The sequence below is a fragment of the Mixophyes fleayi genome, chromosome 6 (assembly GCF_038048845.1).
Source record: "Mixophyes fleayi isolate aMixFle1 chromosome 6, aMixFle1.hap1, whole genome shotgun sequence".
Classification (NCBI taxonomy): domain Eukaryota; kingdom Metazoa; phylum Chordata; class Amphibia; order Anura; family Limnodynastidae; genus Mixophyes; species Mixophyes fleayi.
The window spans coordinates 16,526,950-16,549,602 of NC_134407.1; the positions used below are offsets into that span (position 1 = coordinate 16,526,950).

The following is a 22,653-nucleotide window of genomic DNA, read 5'->3' on the forward strand; positions in this document are numbered from 1 at the left end:
AGTTTAACCACTTGCATAATCTCTTCTTGGACCACAAGCTGTCCAAACAGGGCCATGTTACAGTATACAATGCTTTACCAGCTTTTACATAATATCTGAGGTCCCATAAGAATTTTCTTCTTGCTACAAGTACAAATTGCACGTGCAGATTTTGTCTTGTAATCTGGCCATGGCACGTTCTTCCAATCCACCTGATGGACAGCTGTGGCATGACATTGCAAGTTGTAAACCCCCACGCGTTTTGGAAAATGCAAAGTTCAAGGGTGTAACCTGGGATGAACCGGAGAGTAAGTCTGTTGCCTTGTTTGTGATTATGATGATTGATTTGAGAATTAAATTAATATATATATATTTTTTTTCTTTATAGTATGGTGAAAAGGGCTATTTCGGTTGCCTATGGAGGCAGCATAATTGACAGCACAACTTACTTTGGGCACATCAGTATTGGTGAATTGATTTTTTTTTTTTTTTTTTAACCATGTGTTTTAAAATAAACAGCCCCGGTCATTCAACCAGGAGACGGCTGCACTGTAGCGAGCCCTCTGATGCTGGCTTCATCCTCCTGTACCCAAGCATTGCTTACAGGTTGGGAGTAGGGGGGATATAGAAATAGCCACATGAGCAGCCTCCCACCTGGACGAACAGTGGGAAAACACTTTATTTTTTAGACGCCTAGAAACAGTAATCCTTTCATTGAAAAAAAATAAAAAATAAACCCATTGAAAGGTGCCCTTTAAACGCGTTCTGTATTAAGCTCCGGGGGAAAGATTAGGCATCTATTCTAATCCTACTACAATGTTTTGCCTCCTCTCCGATCAAATCCAGTTGAGTTTTTTAACTTTGCATTATGAATAAAGTATGTTAGGACCACACACACATCAACTGCAGGACACTGTAAAAATGAACTAAACTATTTGATGACAAACTTACCCTGTGTTAAGTACCCTGGTGCAAGGTGAGGATTATTTTGTAAAGCCAATTATGTCTGGTTTTGCAGCTTAAAAGATGGACATTATCCTAGAGTTAAAAGTTTACATTACATAAACTTCTCTTATGAATTCTACTGCATCAGCCAGTAATTCTGCTACTGGCTAATATATAGAATGACAGTTCATTCACACCCATTTAGATTTGTTATTCACAAGCATGGCATATGTTAAGACATCGTCATGTTCTTAGTCCTCATGTGTCAACACCTCTCTTCTGGCCAATCCAAATTTTCAGGGCTGCCTCTTTTACACTTTGGGAGAGGGGGCGTTGAGACACTAATTGAATATGGATACTAAAAAGCCTTTGATGTTTGCTTAAGCATATGAGAAATATGAAATAATTAAATCATTTAATATGACTTACTTAAAAGGTCAACTTTATATCAGTAGCATAGAAAAGAAATCCTCCCAACAGGCTCTGGTTTATTCTTTAGACAGATTACATGAGACATAACGTGATCTCATTTCACAATTTAGTTTCTGCCTCTATGATTCACCGATTTCAGTTTTAGTGGACAGAGGGAAACCCCTGATTCTCAAGGGTGACACTGGTGCATTTTGCTGAAAAAGTCTTGTTGCTAGAACTAAAAGAGAAAATATAATTCACTATTTCAGCCCTACAATTTTTATGCAAGATTAGCAATCACTGGTGCCACTTTACTGGTAGCGAGTGGTTTATTAAGGACTGACCACACTAAAGGTTTTGCCAAGTTCTTTGTGTTCCATATTGTATTTAGGTACTTGCGACTGGATCACTTATAAATAACTTATTGTATAAATTTAGTTCAATTAGTGGCAGAGTGTACTGATGTATATCATTGCAAATGTACTGATTTCTGTATTAGAAATGTATTGATTTCTGAAGCAGTAGGGATACGTTGAAGGAAATGTTTTTGTAAGAAAGGAAATCCCATGCTAATTAGGCCTTTTCATTTGCGAGTGACCAAGATATCTTTTAGTCTGAATGCACAGGAGGGGGTCGTTTAAAACTTTCATCCTCTGTCTTAAGAGAAGTAGAAACCTAACCGCAAGTAATTCAGGAAACCACAGATTGATGTAAATTCTGTTTACAAGTTTAGAGAACATATTACATCCTGATGCCAATCATTGAATGTAATATCTCAGACTTTGTGGTGCCAGTTAGGAAAAGGTGCTGGTTTACCCCCTGCTCACGTGTCAGAAACAGTATAGAAAGAGCCCTGCTTGACCATGGAATGCAATATACCATCTGTACTTCTGGATGATCACTAGTACCTCCAACTAGTGTGTAATGGTCCTTGGAAGGACCCTTTGAACAAATAAATATCACTGCTTGAAGATTCTGCTTGACGCCTCTTGCCCGTGGTGTCCTGTCACCAACAGATAAGAGCTTACACTCTCATCCGTTCAGCATCTCTGGGTCAACGCTCTGCCCACTACCCAGCAGTCTTGATAGTAAGCAGTTAGGTGGTACCAGCCAGCCCACAGCAAAGAAGCGCTGTATCAGTTATACCAGCTACCCAGAACTAAGCGGTTCTAGGTGCACCGAAGGAGCCTAGTGGTGGCAACAAGATTCTCTTACAACTATTGTGCAGTTGGCATTCACAATTGGTGAGTGTCTGGCGGCAAGGCGACACCAGTAGGAGTGGGCAGTAAGTCTGTTATTGACAGTGAGAAATAAACCCAGAAACTGCACAGAAGGAATGTTCCTTCATCCATCTTCCCCCAACAGACAGGGTGGCGAAGTAATCGCACCAGGTCATAGTATTCATGAATTATTTATTCAGCACTGATCTCACTGAATGTTTTACGGGGCACTTTGTATTATAGATTGTATTTATTATTACAATAAATAAATTAAAGAAATATCTTCTTATTGGGCACTACAACTTAATGGAATAACTTTAAAAAAAAAAACTAAAAAAAAACAAAACTTAATAGAACATCTGCCTGAAAAAAAAAAAAAAACAGTCCACACTGTTCCCATGGTTACAGCTTTCCAAAGGAAAGGCCGTTATTCAAAGCCTGTCAAATGGCAGCAACAGTTTGTTTCTGTGCTCTCCACAGAGGATTTCAGGAAGAAGACTTATTGCAAACAACAGAACTTATTCCAATGAGTTGTAGCACCCAACATAATGATTCTAGTTACTCCAAATAAAGCATGAAAGCACTCAAAACTTAAGAAAAACATCTGTTAAATGAATCCATATTTTTGATCACATTAGTGGCTGGTAGAGGATAAACAAGGCTACTCTTAGACATGAATTAAATTTGTGCAAAATCAAAACATGTAGCAGCATAATATTTGACTTTATAGGACCTATATTATAGAGAATTACAGCACAATCAGAACAAAAATACATTTTACATTTCAAGTATGTCCATAAAAGTATGTATTGCTGAATACATGTATGAAATGCAGACGTAGCGAGGAAAGTGTCTATGGTATAGTTTTAACACAACATTTACATAGTTGTGTAGTGTGCAGATGATTCTTACATCCTGAAAGGGGGAGATCGGTTCCAATAAGATTGACGTTACTTTCCAGCAGCCAATAGAGGGGGACAGGCTACAGGACACTTGTCTGGGGACAATGAATTTCTAACCATGATTCTGTGTACCCCAAGACAAGTTGAGTGGCTTATGTCCAAAAATAAAGTATATAGTGTTTGACATTTGACACTGTCCCCTCTCCTTTTCCTATTTCTATATGAAGCAATACTTAATGAGCTGGGGTTGACTCAGGTCTCCGACACAAACGGTAAAATCACCGAACAGAAAAGTTGTTTTGGAGTGTGAAGCATTGTCCAACATCATCCGGAGGGCTGAAATATCCAGGGACTCGCTTGTCAAGAGAAGCCAGTATACAAATGCAGTCAGTCGAGGTTACAGTAGTACAGTGACTTGTTATTGCAGTGCAGTAGAATAGTTAATGAATTGGCCGGCTGCTGCATCGTACCCATAGTTCATCTCTTTATTTGGTGGAGATAGCCAGAGATTTCCGTCTGCTGCTGCCTCTTTAGTTTATTTTTTGTCCTTTGTGCTCCCGACATTTTCTTTGTTCCACAGAGCGACGGCCGCTCCTGGGTAACGCTGCTACTAGACTGGTCAGTATCCTCCTCTGTAGAAGTACTTCCTCTGTGGCCAGTTTCATTAATGCTGTAAAAATCAGGAAAAACAGTCAGATAAAATAGACATAACCTGCAGCAAGACATAGTGGTCTGTGAAGTCATTTCCCAAGTCACCGCAGCAACTAAACTAAACACCCGTTTGCTGTACTGAACACAACTACAGGCGATGTGAGTACAGAACTCAGTTGTTTCACACAGGGTTGGTCCAAACCTTTTATTTGATTTTGTTAAACATGACGTTCACCACGCGGGTGGAGTTGCCTATTGCATGTATATAGACAGATGTACTTTTCATGCAAACACAAGTTATTTTTTCTTATGGAAGGGTCATGTATACAACTGCATCCACCTTTAGATGATTTGGTGTGTTTTGTTATCTGCATTTTCAAGGAAAAAAAGTTTACATACAACGCTCTAAGTATACTTGTATCCTACTCACAGCAGGTCAGATTATATAGCTTGTCCTTTTTTGCCTAGACTTAATGTTGTTTTCACTCATGAGAAGTCACTTACCAGAGATTATTGAAATTCTGCATGGAGAGTCCTCCGATCCGATCGCTGCTCAGTTTGGGAGGTGAAGAGTGAAAGCTTTTGTTCCTTTTCTTCCTTCGGAGCTTGACCAAAGCTTCCGCGATGCGCCTGTCACCTGCGCAATTGTAAATGATGTGAGCCCGTTCCTCGGCGCATTCATCCCCACTTGTGCGGAAGAGGGTCTGTATCTGCAGCAGGTCAATGTCTTTAAAAATGTTAGCAGAGGCCTTTTTCCTTGCTCGTGGCTCTGGGGGCTGCCATGGAATGGCAGGGGAACTGATTACAGACGCTGGAGTACCCATGATAGAGTCGCTAGGACACAGCTGCAAGGAAAAACGAATAAGTGATGCAATGACTCCTTACTAAAATAATTAAATATTTCCTCCCAGTGTCCTATTAGGTCTCTTACACACTAGGCATGTTTTTCCCATATAATCCAAGCCTCCATATAACCCATACTTAGCTAATGAAAGGGGAGTACTGCAATTAAATTATACATTTAACCACAAATTAAAAAGCAAGTAAAGTCACTATTTGACATTACTATGAGTCAGTCTGTGCCACACTGAACTAACAGGCTCAACGAATAGTGCAAATGCAGACTATGAATTCACTAGCAACCAGTGACATCACTGAGAATACAACCAATCAATTCACTAGGAACTAGTGACATCATTGAGAATACAGCCAATTAATTCACTAGCAACCAGTGACATCACTAAATACAGCCAATCAATTCACTAGGAACCAGTGACATCACTCATGCATCTGTTTCTTCACCTCTACATACTCTCAATTGTGGTGTAACATGGTAACATGCCAGAAAATAAATGCTGTGATTAATCGCCTAGAGGGCTGTCTGTAAAGTAAAAAAAAATATATAATTTAATAATTTCATTTACTGATGTTAGAGAAATGCAGGAAGCAAAGGTAAGAGGTGACAGACAAATACTTTGATTTTTGTTCTCATTCCAGTATCCTTCTGTGCTTTTCAGTCTTGTTTTAACGTTTCATAACTCTGATATAAAAGCTTTGCTGTGCTCTCTTCTCTGTGTGATACTATTGTATGCTGACAGCAGCTCTGTGATTTAACCCAAGATAATAGAAATGAAAGCTGTGGTCAATGGATATAAAGCTGATCGTTATCTGAAGGCGTTCCCCTCTGCATGCCTATGCTGACGCACTTGCAGCGTTGAAGACATTAAAAGCTGGCAAAGCAGTCAAGCTCAGAATTTCGGTTAGCAGTACAGGAAGTTACCCACCCCACAAAGACAACAAACAAACTATGTTCCCATCGCACTGGTACATAGAGCAGCAATCAACAACATTTGTGTCACTTGTTATCTGCAGGAGTATTAAAGATCCTTCCACCTCCCATTATCCACATGTCAATCAGCAGAAATCCATGAGACACTTCCTGATTTCTGTGTGATTAACAAGCTCCGCACGTCCTAGATTGGAACCATGCCAGTCCCATGAACTAGCTTAGCCCACATGAGTCAAATAATTATTACACTTACATAATATTATATATTTGGACTGAGCGTAATTATACACACAAAGTAATGTCTAGTCTGGTTACATTCCCAAATGTTACAATATACAGAAATATTTTAGTTGGATGCTATTAGCTAGTGGATACGTAAGAAACCTGTGGAACTACCTGTGGCTTGTCTTCTACACACTCTGGGAAGTAACGTGTTGTCTATCTCTACAGTATTTTAAAACACAAATAAAATAAAAATGTTTTAATCATTATTTTTCTCCTGATTATGGGGTGGTAAATGAATGGACCTCATCACGTAACAGATATGAACTTCAAGGATGCGCGGTAACTACAAAATACTACAATACATTGCTAAGTAAGCGAATGAATGAATGAATGACAGGTCAGGGAATGCTAAAGCTGTAGCAAGTCTTATACTAAATGTTAGGACAACTGTCCCCAGCGTATATTATTTCTAAACGCAAGTTAAGTGCATGTAAATGGATGTGAAACTAAAAATCATTGTACCAACTAAAAGAAAAACCAACAGTACATATTTGTGTTTGTAAATGCATTTAAATTTCATATGATTTACAGTCCTGCTCTGTTACAGAGTATCTGACCAGGTTTACATTCATCTTAATGGGACTGCATTGTAAACACAATGAGCTACGGCTAAGAAACAATTACATGTGCTCCATATGAACAAGATAGCAACTTTTTATTTAAAAATAAAAAATGCTGATTGAATTTATACATAAACACAGTTTAGTTTATAGGTCTTTTTAATTGTGTGTTTAACATGTGGTTAAAAAATGCATTTTACGCCAGTGGGGGATTAGTACACTATCTTCCAGTGCATAGTGATATGTCAACATGGGCAGCTGACCAGCTCAGCTGGTGACGTCAATCCACTAGATAAGGGATGAATAACAACCACTGCACCCAAATCTGTTGCAATAGTCGTATTAATTAACTGTAACCATCCATGTCACTGAACATAATGACATCAGGAGTAAAAGGACTTCTGTGCACCCTTTACTGGAACATTTAGGCAGACATATAAAACAATTAGTACTGAGCTGTGTTGTTACAAATACAATGTAAATATGACTATACTTATGACCACAATGCACACTAAAAATGTTGCAATTAATACAGTTGCTATCTAAATATGTGTGTAACTGTATACATCCTTCATAGCATGTAACAAGTCGTGTGTATGGTTTACAGCATTATATTAATAGTATAGCATGTGACTAGCATGTTACATGCCTGATGAGGCAGCTATGCTAAATGGACTGTAGTTATAGTAGAAGCCTGTTGTGTGATCAGATGTTCTAAATGGGCCGTTACAAATATGACATTGAATGGACATTGTGTGAGAACACATTACATGCATGGCGTTAAATAGACACTGTGTTATTATATGTAACATACATAACATTTTGTTGACTGTGAGATGGATTGTTACTTGCATAGCAGTGAATTAAGTGTGTGATGAATTTTTAAATTCAGAACATTGAATGGACTGTCATATTTTAGCATGCAGAACGTGAAACATTATGTGTGTGCAATACCATATCTATGTAAAATAGACTATGTGTGTGTGTGTGGTAGCATGTCATATGCACGGACTAAGTCAGTGGTAACATGTTGTATGCACAGACTGTGTGTGTGGCAGCATGTTGTATGCACAGACTGTGTGTGTGGCAGCATGTTGTATGCACAGACTGTGTGTGTGGCAGCATGTTGTATGCACAGACTGTGTGTGTGGCAGCATGTTGTATGCACAGACTGTGTGTGTGGCAGCATGTTGTATGCACAGACTGTGTGTGTGGCAGCATGTTGTATGCACAGACTGTGTGTGTGGCAGCATGTTGTATGCACAGACTGTGTGTGTGGCAGCATGTTGTATGCACAGACTGTGTGTGTGGCAGCATGTTGTATGCACAGACTGTGTGTGTGGCAGCATGTTGTATGCACAGACTGTGTGTGTGGCAGCATGTTGTATGCACAGACTGTGTGTGTGGCAGCATGTTGTATGCACAGACTGTGTGTGTGGCAGCATGTTGTATGCACAGACTGTGTGTGTGGCAGCATGTTGTATGCACAGACTGTGTGTGTGGCAGCATGTTGTATGCACAGACTGTGTGTGTGGCAGCATGTTGTATGCACAGACTGTGTGTGTGGCAGCATGTTGTATGCACAGACTGTGTGTGTGGCAGCATGTTGTATGCACAGACTGTGTGTGTGGCAGCATGTTGTATGCACAGACTGTGTGTGTGGCAGCATGTTGTATGCACAGACTGTGTGTGTGGCAGCATGTTGTATGCACAGACTGTGTGTGTGGCAGCATGTTGTATGCACAGACTGTGTGTGTGGCAGCATGTTGTATGCACAGACTGTGTGTGTGGCAGCATGTTGTATGCACAGACTGTGTGTGTGGCAGCATGTTGTATGCACAGACTGTGTGTGTGGCAGCATGTTGTATGCACAGACTGTGTGTGTGGCAGCATGTTGTATGCACAGACTGTGTGTGTGGCAGCATGTTGTATGCACAGACTGTGTGTGTGGCAGCATGTTGTATGCACAGACTGTGTGTGTGGCAGCATGTTGTATGCACAGACTGTGTGTGTGGCAGCATGTTGTATGCACAGACTGTGTGTGTGGCAGCATGTTGTATGCACAGACTGTGTGTGTGGCAGCATGTTGTATGCACAGACTGTGTGTGTGGCAGCATGTTGTATGCACAGACTGTGTGTGTGGCAGCATGTTGTATGCACAGACTGTGTGTGTGGCAGCATGTTGTATGCACAGACTGTGTGTGTGGCAGCATGTTGTATGCACAGACTGTGTGTGTGGCAGCATGTTGTATGCACAGACTGTGTGTGTGGCAGCATGTTGTATGCACAGACTGTGTGTGTGGCAGCATGTTGTATGCACAGACTGTGTGTGTGGCAGCATGTTGTATGCACAGACTGTGTGTGTGGCAGCATGTTGTATGCACAGACTGTGTGTGTGGCAGCATGTTGTATGCACAGACTGTGTGTGTGGCAGCATGTTGTATGCACAGACTGTGTGTGTGGCAGCATGTTGTATGCACAGACTGTGTGTGTGGCAGCATGTTGTATGCACAGACTGTGTGTGTGGCAGCATGTTGTATGCACAGACTGTGTGTGTGGCAGCATGTTGTATGCACAGACTGTGTGTGTGGCAGCATGTTGTATGCACAGACTGTGTGTGTGGCAGCATGTTGTATGCACAGACTGTGTGTGTGGCAGCATGTTGTATGCACAGACTGTGTGTGTGGCAGCATGTTGTATGCACAGACTGTGTGTGTGGCAGCATGTTGTATGCACAGACTGTGTGTGTGGCAGCATGTTGTATGCACAGACTGTGTGTGTGGCAGCATGTTGTATGCACAGACTGTGTGTGTGGCAGCATGTTGTATGCACAGACTGTGTGTGTGGCAGCATGTTGTATGCACAGACTGTGTGTGTGGCAGCATGTTGTATGCACAGACTGTGTGTGTGGCAGCATGTTGTATGCACAGACTGTGTGTGTGGCAGCATGTTGTATGCACAGACTGTGTGTGTGGCAGCATGTTGTATGCACAGACTGTGTGTGTGGCAGCATGTTGTATGCACAGACTGTGTGTGTGGCAGCATGTTGTATGCACAGACTGTGTGTGTGGCAGCATGTTGTATGCACAGACTGTGTGTGTGGCAGCATGTTGTATGCACAGACTGTGTGTGTGGCAGCATGTTGTATGCACAGACTGTGTGTGTGGCAGCATGTTGTATGCACAGACTGTGTGTGTGGCAGCATGTTGTATGCACAGACTGTGTGTGTGGCAGCATGTTGTATGCACAGACTGTGTGTGTGGCAGCATGTTGTATGCACAGACTGTGTGTGTGGCAGCATGTTGTATGCACAGACTGTGTGTGTGGCAGCATGTTGTATGCACAGACTGTGTGTGTGGCAGCATGTTGTATGCACAGACTGTGTGTGTGGCAGCATGTTGTATGCACAGACTGTGTGTGTGGCAGCATGTTGTATGCACAGACTGTGTGTGTGGCAGCATGTTGTATGCACAGACTGTGTGTGTGGCAGCATGTTGTATGCACAGACTGTGTGTGTGGCAGCATGTTGTATGCACAGACTGTGTGTGTGGCAGCATGTTGTATGCACAGACTGTGTGTGTGGCAGCATGTTGTATGCACAGACTGTGTGTGTGGCAGCATGTTGTATGCACAGACTGTGTGTGTGGCAGCATGTTGTATGCACAGACTGTGTGTGTGGCAGCATGTTGTATGCACAGACTGTGTGTGTGGCAGCATGTTGTATGCACAGACTGTGTGTGTGGCAGCATGTTGTATGCACAGACTGTGTGTGTGGCAGCATGTTGTATGCACAGACTGTGTGTGTGGCAGCATGTTGTATGCACAGACTGTGTGTGTGGCAGCATGTTGTATGCACAGACTGTGTGTGTGGCAGCATGTTGTATGCACAGACTGTGTGTGTGGCAGCATGTTGTATGCACAGACTGTGTGTGTGGCAGCATGTTGTATGCACAGACTGTGTGTGTGGCAGCATGTTGTATGCACAGACTGTGTGTGTGGCAGCATGTTGTATGCACAGACTGTGTGTGTGGCAGCATGTTGTATGCACAGACTGTGTGTGTGGCAGCATGTTGTATGCACAGACTGTGTGTGTGGCAGCATGTTGTATGCACAGACTGTGTGTGTGGCAGCATGTTGTATGCACAGACTGTGTGTGTGGCAGCATGTTGTATGCACAGACTGTGTGTGTGGCAGCATGTTGTATGCACAGACTGTGTGTGTGGCAGCATGTTGTATGCACAGACTGTGTGTGTGGCAGCATGTTGTATGCACAGACTGTGTGTGTGGCAGCATGTTGTATGCACAGACTGTGTGTGTGGCAGCATGTTGTATGCACAGACTGTGTGTGTGGCAGCATGTTGTATGCACAGACTGTGTGTGTGGCAGCATGTTGTATGCACAGACTGTGTGTGTGGCAGCATGTTGTATGCACAGACTGTGTGTGTGGCAGCATGTTGTATGCACAGACTGTGTGTGTGGCAGCATGTTGTATGCACAGACTGTGTGTGTGGCAGCATGTTGTATGCACAGACTGTGTGTGTGGCAGCATGTTGTATGCACAGACTGTGTGTGTGGCAGCATGTTGTATGCACAGACTGTGTGTGTGGCAGCATGTTGTATGCACAGACTGTGTGTGTGGCAGCATGTTGTATGCACAGACTGTGTGTGTGGCAGCATGTTGTATGCACAGACTGTGTGTGTGGCAGCATGTTGTATGCACAGACTGTGTGTGTGGCAGCATGTTGTATGCACAGACTGTGTGTGTGGCAGCATGTTGTATGCACAGACTGTGTGTGTGGCAGCATGTTGTATGCACAGACTGTGTGTGTGGCAGCATGTTGTATGCACAGACTGTGTGTGTGGCAGCATGTTGTATGCACAGACTGTGTGTGTGGCAGCATGTTGTATGCACAGACTGTGTGTGTGGCAGCATGTTGTATGCACAGACTGTGTGTGTGGCAGCATGTTGTATGCACAGACTGTGTGTGTGGCAGCATGTTGTATGCACAGACTGTGTGTGTGGCAGCATGTTGTATGCACAGACTGTGTGTGTGGCAGCATGTTGTATGCACAGACTGTGTGTGTGGCAGCATGTTGTATGCACAGACTGTGTGTGTGGCAGCATGTTGTATGCACAGACTGTGTGTGTGGCAGCATGTTGTATGCACAGACTGTGTGTGTGGCAGCATGTTGTATGCACAGACTGTGTGTGTGGCAGCATGTTGTATGCACAGACTGTGTGTGTGGCAGCATGTTGTATGCACAGACTGTGTGTGTGGCAGCATGTTGTATGCACAGACTGTGTGTGTGGCAGCATGTTGTATGCACAGACTGTGTGTGTGGCAGCATGTTGTATGCACAGACTGTGTGTGTGGCAGCATGTTGTATGCACAGACTGTGTGTGTGGCAGCATGTTGTATGCACAGACTGTGTGTGTGGCAGCATGTTGTATGCACAGACTGTGTGTGTGGCAGCATGTTGTATGCACAGACTGTGTGTGTGGCAGCATGTTGTATGCACAGACTGTGTGTGTGGCAGCATGTTGTATGCACAGACTGTGTGTGTGGCAGCATGTTGTATGCACAGACTGTGTGTGTGGCAGCATGTTGTATGCACAGACTGTGTGTGTGGCAGCATGTTGTATGCACAGACTGTGTGTGTGGCAGCATGTTGTATGCACAGACTGTGTGTGTGGCAGCATGTTGTATGCACAGACTGTGTGTGTGGCAGCATGTTGTATGCACAGACTGTGTGTGTGGCAGCATGTTGTATGCACAGACTGTGTGTGTGGCAGCATGTTGTATGCACAGACTGTGTGTGTGGCAGCATGTTGTATGCACAGACTGTGTGTGTGGCAGCATGTTGTATGCACAGACTGTGTGTGTGGCAGCATGTTGTATGCACAGACTGTGTGTGTGGCAGCATGTTGTATGCACAGACTGTGTGTGTGGCAGCATGTTGTATGCACAGACTGTGTGTGTGGTAGCATGTTGTATGCACAGACTGTGTGTGTGGTAGCATGTTGTATGCACAGACTGTGTGTGTGGTAGCATGTTGTATGCACAGACTGTGTGTGTGGTAGCATGTTGTATGCACAGACTGTGTGTGTGGTAGCATGTTGTATGCACAGACTGTGTGTGTGGTAGCATGTTGTATGCACAGACTGTGTGTGTGGTAGCATGTTGTATGCACAGACTGTGTGTGTGGTAGCATGTTGTATGCACAGACTGTGTGTGTGGTAGCATGTTGTATGCACAGACTGTGTGTGTGGTAGCATGTTGTATGCACAGACTGTGTGTGTGGTAGCATGTTGTATGCACAGACTGTGTGTGTGGTAGCATGTTGTATGCACAGACTGTGTGTGTGGTAGCATGTTGTATGCACAGACTGTGTGTGTGGTAGCATGTTGTATGCACAGACTGTGTGTGTGGTAGCATGTTGTATGCACAGACTGTGTGTGTGGTAGCATGTTGTATGCACAGACTGTGTGTGTGGTAGCATGTTGTATGCACAGACTGTGTGTGTGGTAGCATGTTGTATGCACAGACTGTGTGTGTGGTAGCATGTTGTATGCACAGACTGTGTGTGTGGTAGCATGTTGTATGCACAGACTGTGTGTGTGGTAGCATGTTGTATGCACAGACTGTGTGTGTGGTAGCATGTTGTATGCACAGACTGTGTGTGTGGTAGCATGTTGTATGCACAGACTGTGTGTGTGGTAGCATGTTGTATGCACAGACTGTGTGTGTGGTAGCATGTTGTATGCACAGACTGTGTGTGTGGTAGCATGTTGTATGCACAGACTGTGTGTGTGGTAGCATGTTGTATGCACAGACTGTGTGTGTGGTAGCATGTTGTATGCACAGACTGTGTGTGTGGTAGCATGTTGTATGCACAGACTGTGTGTGTGGTAGCATGTTGTATGCACAGACTGTGTGTGTGGTAGCATGTTGTATGCACAGACTGTGTGTGTGGTAGCATGTTGTATGCACAGACTGTGTGTGTGGTAGAATGTTGTATGCACAGACTGTGTGTGTGGTAGCATGTTGTATGCACGGACTGTGTGTGGTAGCATGTTGTATGCACGGATTGTATGTGTGGTAGCATGTTGTATGCACGGACTGTATGTGTGGTAGCATGTTGTATGCACGGACTGTATGTGTGGTAGCATGTTGTATGCACGGACTGTATGTGTGGTAGCATGTTGTATGCACAGATTGTATGTGTGGTAGCATGTTGTATGCACAGACTGTATGTGTGGTAGCATGTTGTATGCACAGACTGTATGTGTGGTAGCATGTTGTATGCACAGACTGTGTGTGGTAGCATGTTGTATGCACAGACTGTATGTGTGGTAGCATGTTGTATGCACAGACTATGTGTGGTAGCATGTTGTATGCACAGACTGTATGTGTGGTAGCATGTTGTATGCACAGGCTGTATGTGTGGTAGCATGTTGTATGCACAGACTGTGTGTGTGTGGTAGCATGTTGTATGCACAGACTGTATGTGTGGTAGCATGTTGCATGCAAGGACTATATGTGTAGTAACATGTTACATGTATGTGTCAGTGACACACGTATAATACAGGCAGAGGAGCAGGGTACACACCTATCCGGGTTATGAGGGGCAGGACGTCTCTCTCATGGCGCTGACTGTCCCGCACTGAGCCTTCTGTGTCTCCCCCGGGTCACTCAGCCCCACAACACCCGCCCGACTCCGGCATCAGCGGGTGACGCAGGGACACGGCTCCGCCAATCAGCGAGCTCAGGGGGCGTGGTCAGGGAAGCGGCGGGACACGTGGCGGCTGAGAGTCCCGTGACGTCACGAGGTCAGAGTTGTGTCCTGCAGCCCCCGCCCCCTCCCGGCACACACCGCCCCCTAGTGGTATATGTGGGTACTCTGTGCTGCAGCAGTACCAGGGCCAGGTGCTGACCCGGCTGCATGCGGTGTATCAGCGGCACTAGTGCCAGTGGGTAGGAGGAATAACATGGTGGCCGGTCCTTACCCGTTAGTTGTACGTGCTCTGCCTGTGGTTACAGTCATCTCTATAAATACACCCTGAGAAGCTGCTATGGGGCTGGGGAGTACTATCCGGGATGTAGGGTGATGCTGTATGATAGGTCCAGATATAGGGGCAGGATCTGGTCTCTTATATAATAGGTCCAGATATAGGGGCAGGATCTGGTCTCTTATATACAGCCTATTACACTCTGTAAGGCTGGGCACACACTACAGGGTTTTTGCCCAATAATCAGCTCAACCAGCCGATATACGACCGCTCGTTCCAAAGTGGGGTCAGTGTGTGCAGTGACACGATGGTCGAAAGTCTGCCCAAATGGACGATTATCACTTCATTTGGTTGGTCGTACCGTTCAATATTTTCCGATCAATCAACGATCATGCAGTGTGTATGTCATGCTGACGATCTCCATAGAGCAGGCCTGTCCAACCTGCGGCCCTCCAGGTGTTGTGAAACTACAAGCCCCAGCATGCTTTGCTGGTAGACAACCAGTTGATAGCTGGAAGGGCATGCTGGGACTTGTAGTTTCACAACACCTGGAGGGCCGCAGGTTGGACATGCCTGCCATAGAGTTTACTGAGTCGGGGTCTTCTCAGCCGATGCTAGCGATGAATGTCCCGGTGAATAAATGTAGAGAGTGCTGTAGAAGGAATAATTCATTTGTTCGTTCTGAGAAATCGTAACATTTCATTTGATTTTATAACCGGACAAAAAATCTCTAATGGAATGATGTCAGGCAAATTCTGTGATATTTTTCAGTGTTCTCTCTTATAATAACAGGACAAAATGAAAATTTTATTTGCCTAAAAAATGAGACAACAGAAGAACACAGGACAAGTTTGAAATAAGGGACATACAACAAATGTAAAAAAAAAAATATATGTTTCATCCGGTGACCTTTACCTTATGGACTTTGTGCGACATTTTTACAGCAGTGCTCATTGTGTTGTGAGCAATACAGTACTTTATTTCTGCCATAATGCATGAACGTTAATAAAAAGTATGGAATAGAGGGTAGCGCGATTTTAATATGCAAGTGAATTTTTTAAAGAAAAACTACATACAAAGTTATTTTCGGAACTAAAGTTGACACCTCCAGAACTTTGGAATACAACCTCTAGGATCTCAGCTGATCAGTAGACACTTAACCTGCCAATGGTCACCTTATCAGTTTATTTAGAACCTACCGACAGCCCCTCTGCAGGTCTATATACTCAAAAGGTTATCAGCAAGCAGAGTGGGCAGCAGAGGGACCGTCCTCTTGATAGGCGGTGGGTCTGCAAATACTTCACTTTTTTAACTTAAATACGTTTACACAAAAAAAGCCTTGTGGTATCCCAACCAAAAAGAGACCCTATGTAGTTGCACAGGTGGCATTTTCTGCAATGGTGTTTAAGGCAAAACAAGTTTCTTGGCACTCTCCATTAAAGTAAGTTTTGTGGGGAATAATTGAGGAACGTGTTTGAGAAGCTTTGAAAAAAGTACAAAGTAAATCCGCTCATCATACATAAATAATGGCCAATAAAGTTTGTTTTAAAGGGAAGGTGCAGCTTTACCTTTAAAAAAACCTATCTTGCAATAGTAAATTTAAAAACATTCATGGGTATATTTACTAAACTGCAGGTTTGAAAAATTGCAGATGTTGCCTATAGCAACCAATCAGATTCTAGCTGTCATTTTGTAGAATGTTCTAAATAAATGATAACTAGAATCTGATTGGTTGCTGTAGGCAACATCTCCACCTTTTCAAATCAGCAGTTTAGTAAATATACCCTCAGTCATATAATAAGAAATTGGATATTAGGACCTGGTAAAATTATTTAGAATCCAAGTGCTGGTTACTATGTAGGGAATCTAGTACTGATTTGGTACTGTGCATTGATGGAAATAATGAAACAAAGATGGGTAAAAGAGTAAGCTAAGAATATTTCTATCAATTTCTTACTTTTGACTTGTCTAATATTGATATGTGTGTTACTAATAGAGCAACGCACCCCCCTCCCCTTGATGTAGGAGACTCAGTGTGGCTCACTTAGGAGCAGCATTTGTATATTGTCTATCTAGATGGTAAAAGGTTAATTGCTGGTTCTTGCAAAAAATGAAATCTTTGTAATTAACCCTTTCATTGGTGGGAACGTTTCATCCAGAGATTTCAGCAGTGCATTGCCCTGGCCCATCAGAGGCAGATTAACATCAACGTAATTAATCACACACACTGTTGGGCAGGGATTATTGTGACTGGTATTAAATGATTCAGTGCCTGTCATGATAATCCACACCTTAACCCTGTCTGCTGTTAATTCCCTGCCTATGATTATCTCTTCCTCTGATCAGTCAGTGTAATGCAAATGTGAAATAACTATGTGAATGTCCCACACATTACTGATTGACAGTCCCTGCACTGTATCTGGAACCAACCTGAACAGTGGTTTGACGCAGAAAGAGGATGCCTCCCCTGGCAAGCAATAAAAATAGGTTCAAATTTATGTCTGTGTAGAGTTTGTATGTTCTCCCCGTGTTTGCGTGGGTTTTCTCCGGGTGCTTCGGTTTCCTCCCACACTCCAAAAACATACTGGTAGGTTAATTGCTATTAAATTGACCTTAGACTCTCTCGGTCTGTGTGTGTGTGTGTATGTTAGGGAATTTAGACTGTAAGTTCCAATGAGGCAGGGACTGATGTGAGTGAGTTCTCTGTACAGCGCTGCGGTATTAGTGGCGCTATATAAATAACTGATGATGATGATGATGTCTGGCCAGAACTAGCGTACAGAATCTCCAGACAAGGGGACAATAGGGTAGTAACTGTTTTACTGCTGGTGCATTGTTACCTGGCTGCAGTGTGGAACACAGGGGTGGAAAAAATCACGTAGAATCTGAGAAATGGCCTTTTATGTCTGTCCTGTTTGCAGTTGCAGCACAGTAACTGTGGTCGCCTGCTCTAAATATAAATTAATTAACTTCTGCTATTACATAACAAAAATAAGCGGTAGATTTCTAAGACTTGTCAAGCAAATATAGACCCCAGCAGCGCCATGGAAATCTATAGATTGTATTGTGCTCCTAAAAGTCTGAAACATTCCCTTGTGCAGGCAGTAAAACATAATATAGAAATATCAGAATCTAGGGAATATTTGGAATTTATTGTGTAACTAAAGAATGTTTGATCCTGCTCTAATAATCGTAGTTCGGTTATTGTCAGTGGCGCATGTAGATTTATTTGTATCACATGTAAGTAGGGGGGCTAAGATGCGCACACAGCAGGAATGTTTAGGGGTGAGACCTGTTTGATGGGGGTGTGGTTATCACACGGAAGTTTGTGAAATGAATACATTAGCCCAAAATATTCCACGTAATATTACTTTAATTTTTATTTTGTTTTTAAAGGTCGATTCCTGATTACATTTATAAACAGTTTATTTTCCATCATTATATTGTTTATAAATGCAATCAAATCCTGGTTACATTTATAAACAGTTTATTTTCCCCTGTGCTTTACAGTTAACTATATAAACAAGCCGAATGCATCAACAAGTTTTACATTAATCCAATTTTGCTTTATTTGTTTGCAAACTAAATGGGTATTTTTTTATATCTAGATTATGATTATTACATAGAGGTTCTGACTTTGGTGTGGAACTTTGTTAATAAGCAAAGCAGCTTTTTTATTTAAAAACTTTTTTGTCTATTTATTGAATTTTGGTCCAAAACACCCAAAACAGATCTCATAGGATTACATCTATACAAAACTACAGTACACTAGCCTACTATCCTAGCTATATGTACAGGGCTGGCTTTTGGGGAGTGTGATCAGTGTTCTAATTTGCTGTCAATGGAAAGCCCTTTTTGCCATTGAAAAACAACAGTATAATCTGTTTGGAGATTGGACATTGGTTGCTGAACGTTTGAGTCATTAAGTCATCATTTCAGTTGTTATTAAGAAAGCGTCTATATTATATGTAATACTATCTACTATAACATATTGAAAGATTTACCATGCTGTACATGGCGTGCCCCCCTAGCAGTGCTTTTAGCGTCTCCCCTGGGACCTACCTGCCAATCACAGGAAGAGGAGCAGGTAGCCTTGAATGCAGCAGCCAATTGGAGCCTACCTAGGCTGAATATTTGTAGAGATTGGCCACAGCTGATCCAATCAGTTGTCGCATTCATTACACACCCACTATCCTAGTCGATGGAATGTTGAAGAATCCAATTATCTCTCCACAGGGGAGGACACCACACACCTGTAGCTTATTATTTTCATTTCAGCATCCAGAGACCGCCCAGCCCACCTCCCCATTTCTTGAAATAAAAGATCAGAGGAATGGTGAGACGCATTCTATGGGGAGACGTATGTGGGGTTAGACGTGTGTGATTTCTGCACTAAGTGGGATTTTCTCACAAAGTGGACGAAAATGCACAGTTAGACAACACAGCAACTAATCCTCATCTTTCTCTTCTCTTTTCATCTTCAGGTATGTTCATCCATGCTGCTACTACTACTACTCTGATCATTATTCTGTGAATTTCATCCCTGCAATCTGTGTTTAAGTATGTTCATCCATGCTGCTACTACTACTACTCTGATCATTATTCTGTGAATTTCATCCCTGCAATCTGTGTTTAAGTATGTTCATCCATGCTGCTACTACTACTACTCTGATCATTATTCTGTGAATTTCATCCCTGCAATCTGTGTTTAAGTATGTTCATCCATGCTGCTGCTACTACTACTCTGATCATTATTCTGTGAATTTCATCCCTGCAATCTGTGTTTAAGTATGTTCATCCATGCTGCTACTACTACTACTCTGATCATTATTCTGTGAATTTCATCCCTGCAATCTGTGTTTAAGTATGTTATAGGAAACTGTTATCTGTTTAAACTTAGGTTGGCACAGTCTTTTATTGCTGCCTAATTTATGATAGGTATCTGGCCTCTATCCTTTCCCACAAATGTTTTCTTTTCCTTTGATTAGCTGACCAATTAGCACATCTGTAGTGTATTCCTAAATTAGACTGACTACATCTTAGTTTCATTCTATGGGGAGACGTATGTGGGGTTAGACGTGTGTGATTTCTGCACTAAGTGGGATTTTCTCACAAAGTGGACGAAAATGCAGTTAGACAACACAGTTGGACAAACATTGGACTACATTTGACTTGATTTTACTCCCAGCAATAAGCAACATCTGCCACAGCCTATTTCTGCACTACTTGTCTATTTATATGGAATACTGCTAAGAGGTAATTCTTAAAATATCCTTGCTTTTTGCTTTTACCCCTTTTTTCACAATGTTTCACAAATTGCTTTTCTTAGTCTCATTTCATGGCATGATCTTTAGGACTGTGTCATCTTTCACCCCTCCACCAACACACAAATTTGTTCATATTGCACCTGCATTACTCCACTCACCTCTATTTAACACCCATGAACTGTTGTCCTATTTATTATCTCTAACAAGTACAGCCTCCACCTGTCGCCAGAAAATAAAAGGCCACACATCTTACAATCCCCTTGCCTATCTTTCGCTCACTCTGCTTCTATTAGCTGGTGATATATCACCTAATCCAGGTCCCCCACACTCCTCACACACACATACATCAGAACACTACCGTTCTATAGCAAACCTCAAACACATCACCTGTCTACCCTCTCTTCCCAAGTCCTTTAAATGTGCCCTTTGGAATGCACGATCTGTTTGTAACAAACTTACCTCCGTTCATGATCTCTTCCTCTCAAAAAACCTCAACCTTCTGGCAATAACAGAAACATGGCTCATGCAATCAGACACTGCCTCACCTGCAGCACTTTCACATGGTGGCCTCCATCTCACCCACACCTCCAGACCTGAAGGCAGACAAGGAGGTGGGGTTGGACTACTTCTCTCCCCACAGTGCACATACACAGTTCTACCAAATGTCCCATCACTCACGTTCACATCTTTTGAAGTACATGCTATTCGCATTTTTAATCCATTCTCCCTACGTGTTGCAGTGATCTATCGTCCCCCTGGAGCACACCAACAATTTATTGAGGATTTCTCTGCATGGCTCCCTCACTTCTTATCTTCAGACATCCCCACCATCATCATGGGTGACTTCAACATCCCCATTGATAACCCACCTTCCAAAGCTGCTTCCAAACTACTCTCTCTAACATCCTCACTTGACCTCTCCCAGTGGATTGAATCATCTACTCATAAGGATGGCCACTGCCTTGATCTTGTTTTCTCTAGACTATGCTCAGTTTCTAATTTTATTAATACACCCTTCCCCCTCTCGGATCATCACCTTATCAGCTACACTCTCACCCCCACTGCTCTAACCTCTCTACTGTCTAACTCTACCAAGCCTCCTCATACTCGTAGAAATCTTAATTCTATTAATCTTCAACAATTTTCCACCTCTCTCCAACACCTTCTCTCCCCTATCTCTACATTCTCATCCCCTGAGATGGCAGTACCTCATTTTCACCTAACCTTAGCAACGGCCCTTGATCAAGTGGCTCCAGCGACACTTCATACTACACGTCGACTTCGATGTCAACCGTGGCACACCAAAGCAACACGAAATCTTCAAAAACTGTCCCGTAAAGCAGAACGTCACTGGCGTAAATCTCGAAGCTCTAATGACTTCTTCACATATACTTCTGTCTACCACTCCTATCGAAATGCTCTGGACACTGCAAAACAAACATACTTTCAATCTCTTATCTATGCTCAGGCTTCTAACCCCAAACGCCTTTTCAATACATTTAATCATCTTCTCAATCCTCCCACCCCGAACCCTCCATCTACTATCAGTGCTCAGGATCTTGCTTCCTACTTCAAGGACAAGATTGACAAGATCAGACTAGAAATGGTATCCTCCTCCTCAACAAGCCATCAGCTCATTTCCTTCCCACTACCCTCTGACACCCTTTCTTCATTTGACCCCACAAATGAAGAGGAAATTTCTACGCTCTTCTTATCTTCCTACTCTACCTCCTGTCCTCTTGATCCTATTCCCTCGCAAATTGGTAGATCCCTGTCTTCTGTGCTCATTTCACCTCTAACTCAAATCTGTAATCTCTCACTCTCTACTGGCATCTTTCCATCACTATACAAGCATGCAGTGATTACTCCTATTCTAAAAAAACAAAACTCCGACCCAAACTCTCTCTCAAATTACCGTCCCATCTCTCAGCTCCCTTGCCCCTCCAAGCTTCTAGAGAGACTTGCCTACACTCGCCTCACACGCTTTCTTTCCGCAAACAACCTGTTGGATCCTCTTCAGTCTGGCTTTCGTTCTCAACACTCCACAGAGACTGCGCTGACCAAGGTTGTTAATGATCTGATCACTGCTAAGACTGAACGCCATTACTCTCTCCTAATTCTCCTTGATCTCTCGGCTGCATTTGACACCGTTGACCACTCTCTTCTCATACAAACGCTGCAATCCCTAGGTCTTCAAGACACAGTTCTATCCTGGTTCTCATCTTACCTCTCTAATCGCTCTTTCACTGTTAATTTCTCTGGAGCCACATCTGCTCCGCTTCCCCTATCAGTTGGAGTACCACAAGGCTCGGTGCTAGGTCCTCTGCTGTTCTCTATCTATACCGCTTCTCTTGGAAATCTAATAAGTTCCTTTGGCTTTCAGTATCATCTCTATGCGGATGATACCCAAATCTATCTATCCTCTCCTGATATCTCGACATCTGTGTTGTCCCGTGTAACTGACTGTCTTTCTGCCATTTCATCTTGGATGTCCTCTCGTCAACTCAAACTTAATCTTTCTAAAACAGAGTTAATAATATTCCCACCCGCCAACAAGAGCATACCTGACATTTCTATCTCTGTTGATAACATGACCATAAATCCCACCCCACAAGCTCGCTGCCTAGGTGTAA

General features: G+C 42.9%; 1 protein-coding gene across 1 annotated transcript; it reads right to left on the reverse strand.

Annotated features, from left to right (window-relative positions):
• Positions 1–3,146: 3,146 nt before the first annotated feature.
• On the reverse strand, positions 3,147–14,490 carry AVPI1 (arginine vasopressin induced 1). Its single transcript, XM_075215930.1, has 3 exons — positions 14,354–14,490; positions 4,613–4,953; positions 3,147–4,127 (listed from the first exon to the last, which is right to left on the reverse strand). Exons 2-3 carry the CDS (start codon positions 4,930–4,932, stop codon positions 3,935–3,937), a joined length of 513 nt encoding a protein of 170 aa, XP_075072031.1. The 5' UTR covers positions 4,933–4,953; positions 14,354–14,490; the 3' UTR covers positions 3,147–3,934.
• Positions 14,491–22,653: the final 8,163 nt, after the last annotated feature.

Excerpts from the sequence above, each read along its gene's own strand:
- AVPI1 (XM_075215930.1), bottom strand. The coding sequence starts at position 4,932 with ATGGGTACTCCAGCGTCTGTAATCAGTTCCCCTGCCATTCCATGGCAG. Across the intron at positions 4,128-4,612 it reads CAGAATTTCAATAATCTCTG|CATTAATGAAACTGGCCACA; the intron begins GTAAGTGACTTC and ends TGATTTTTACAG.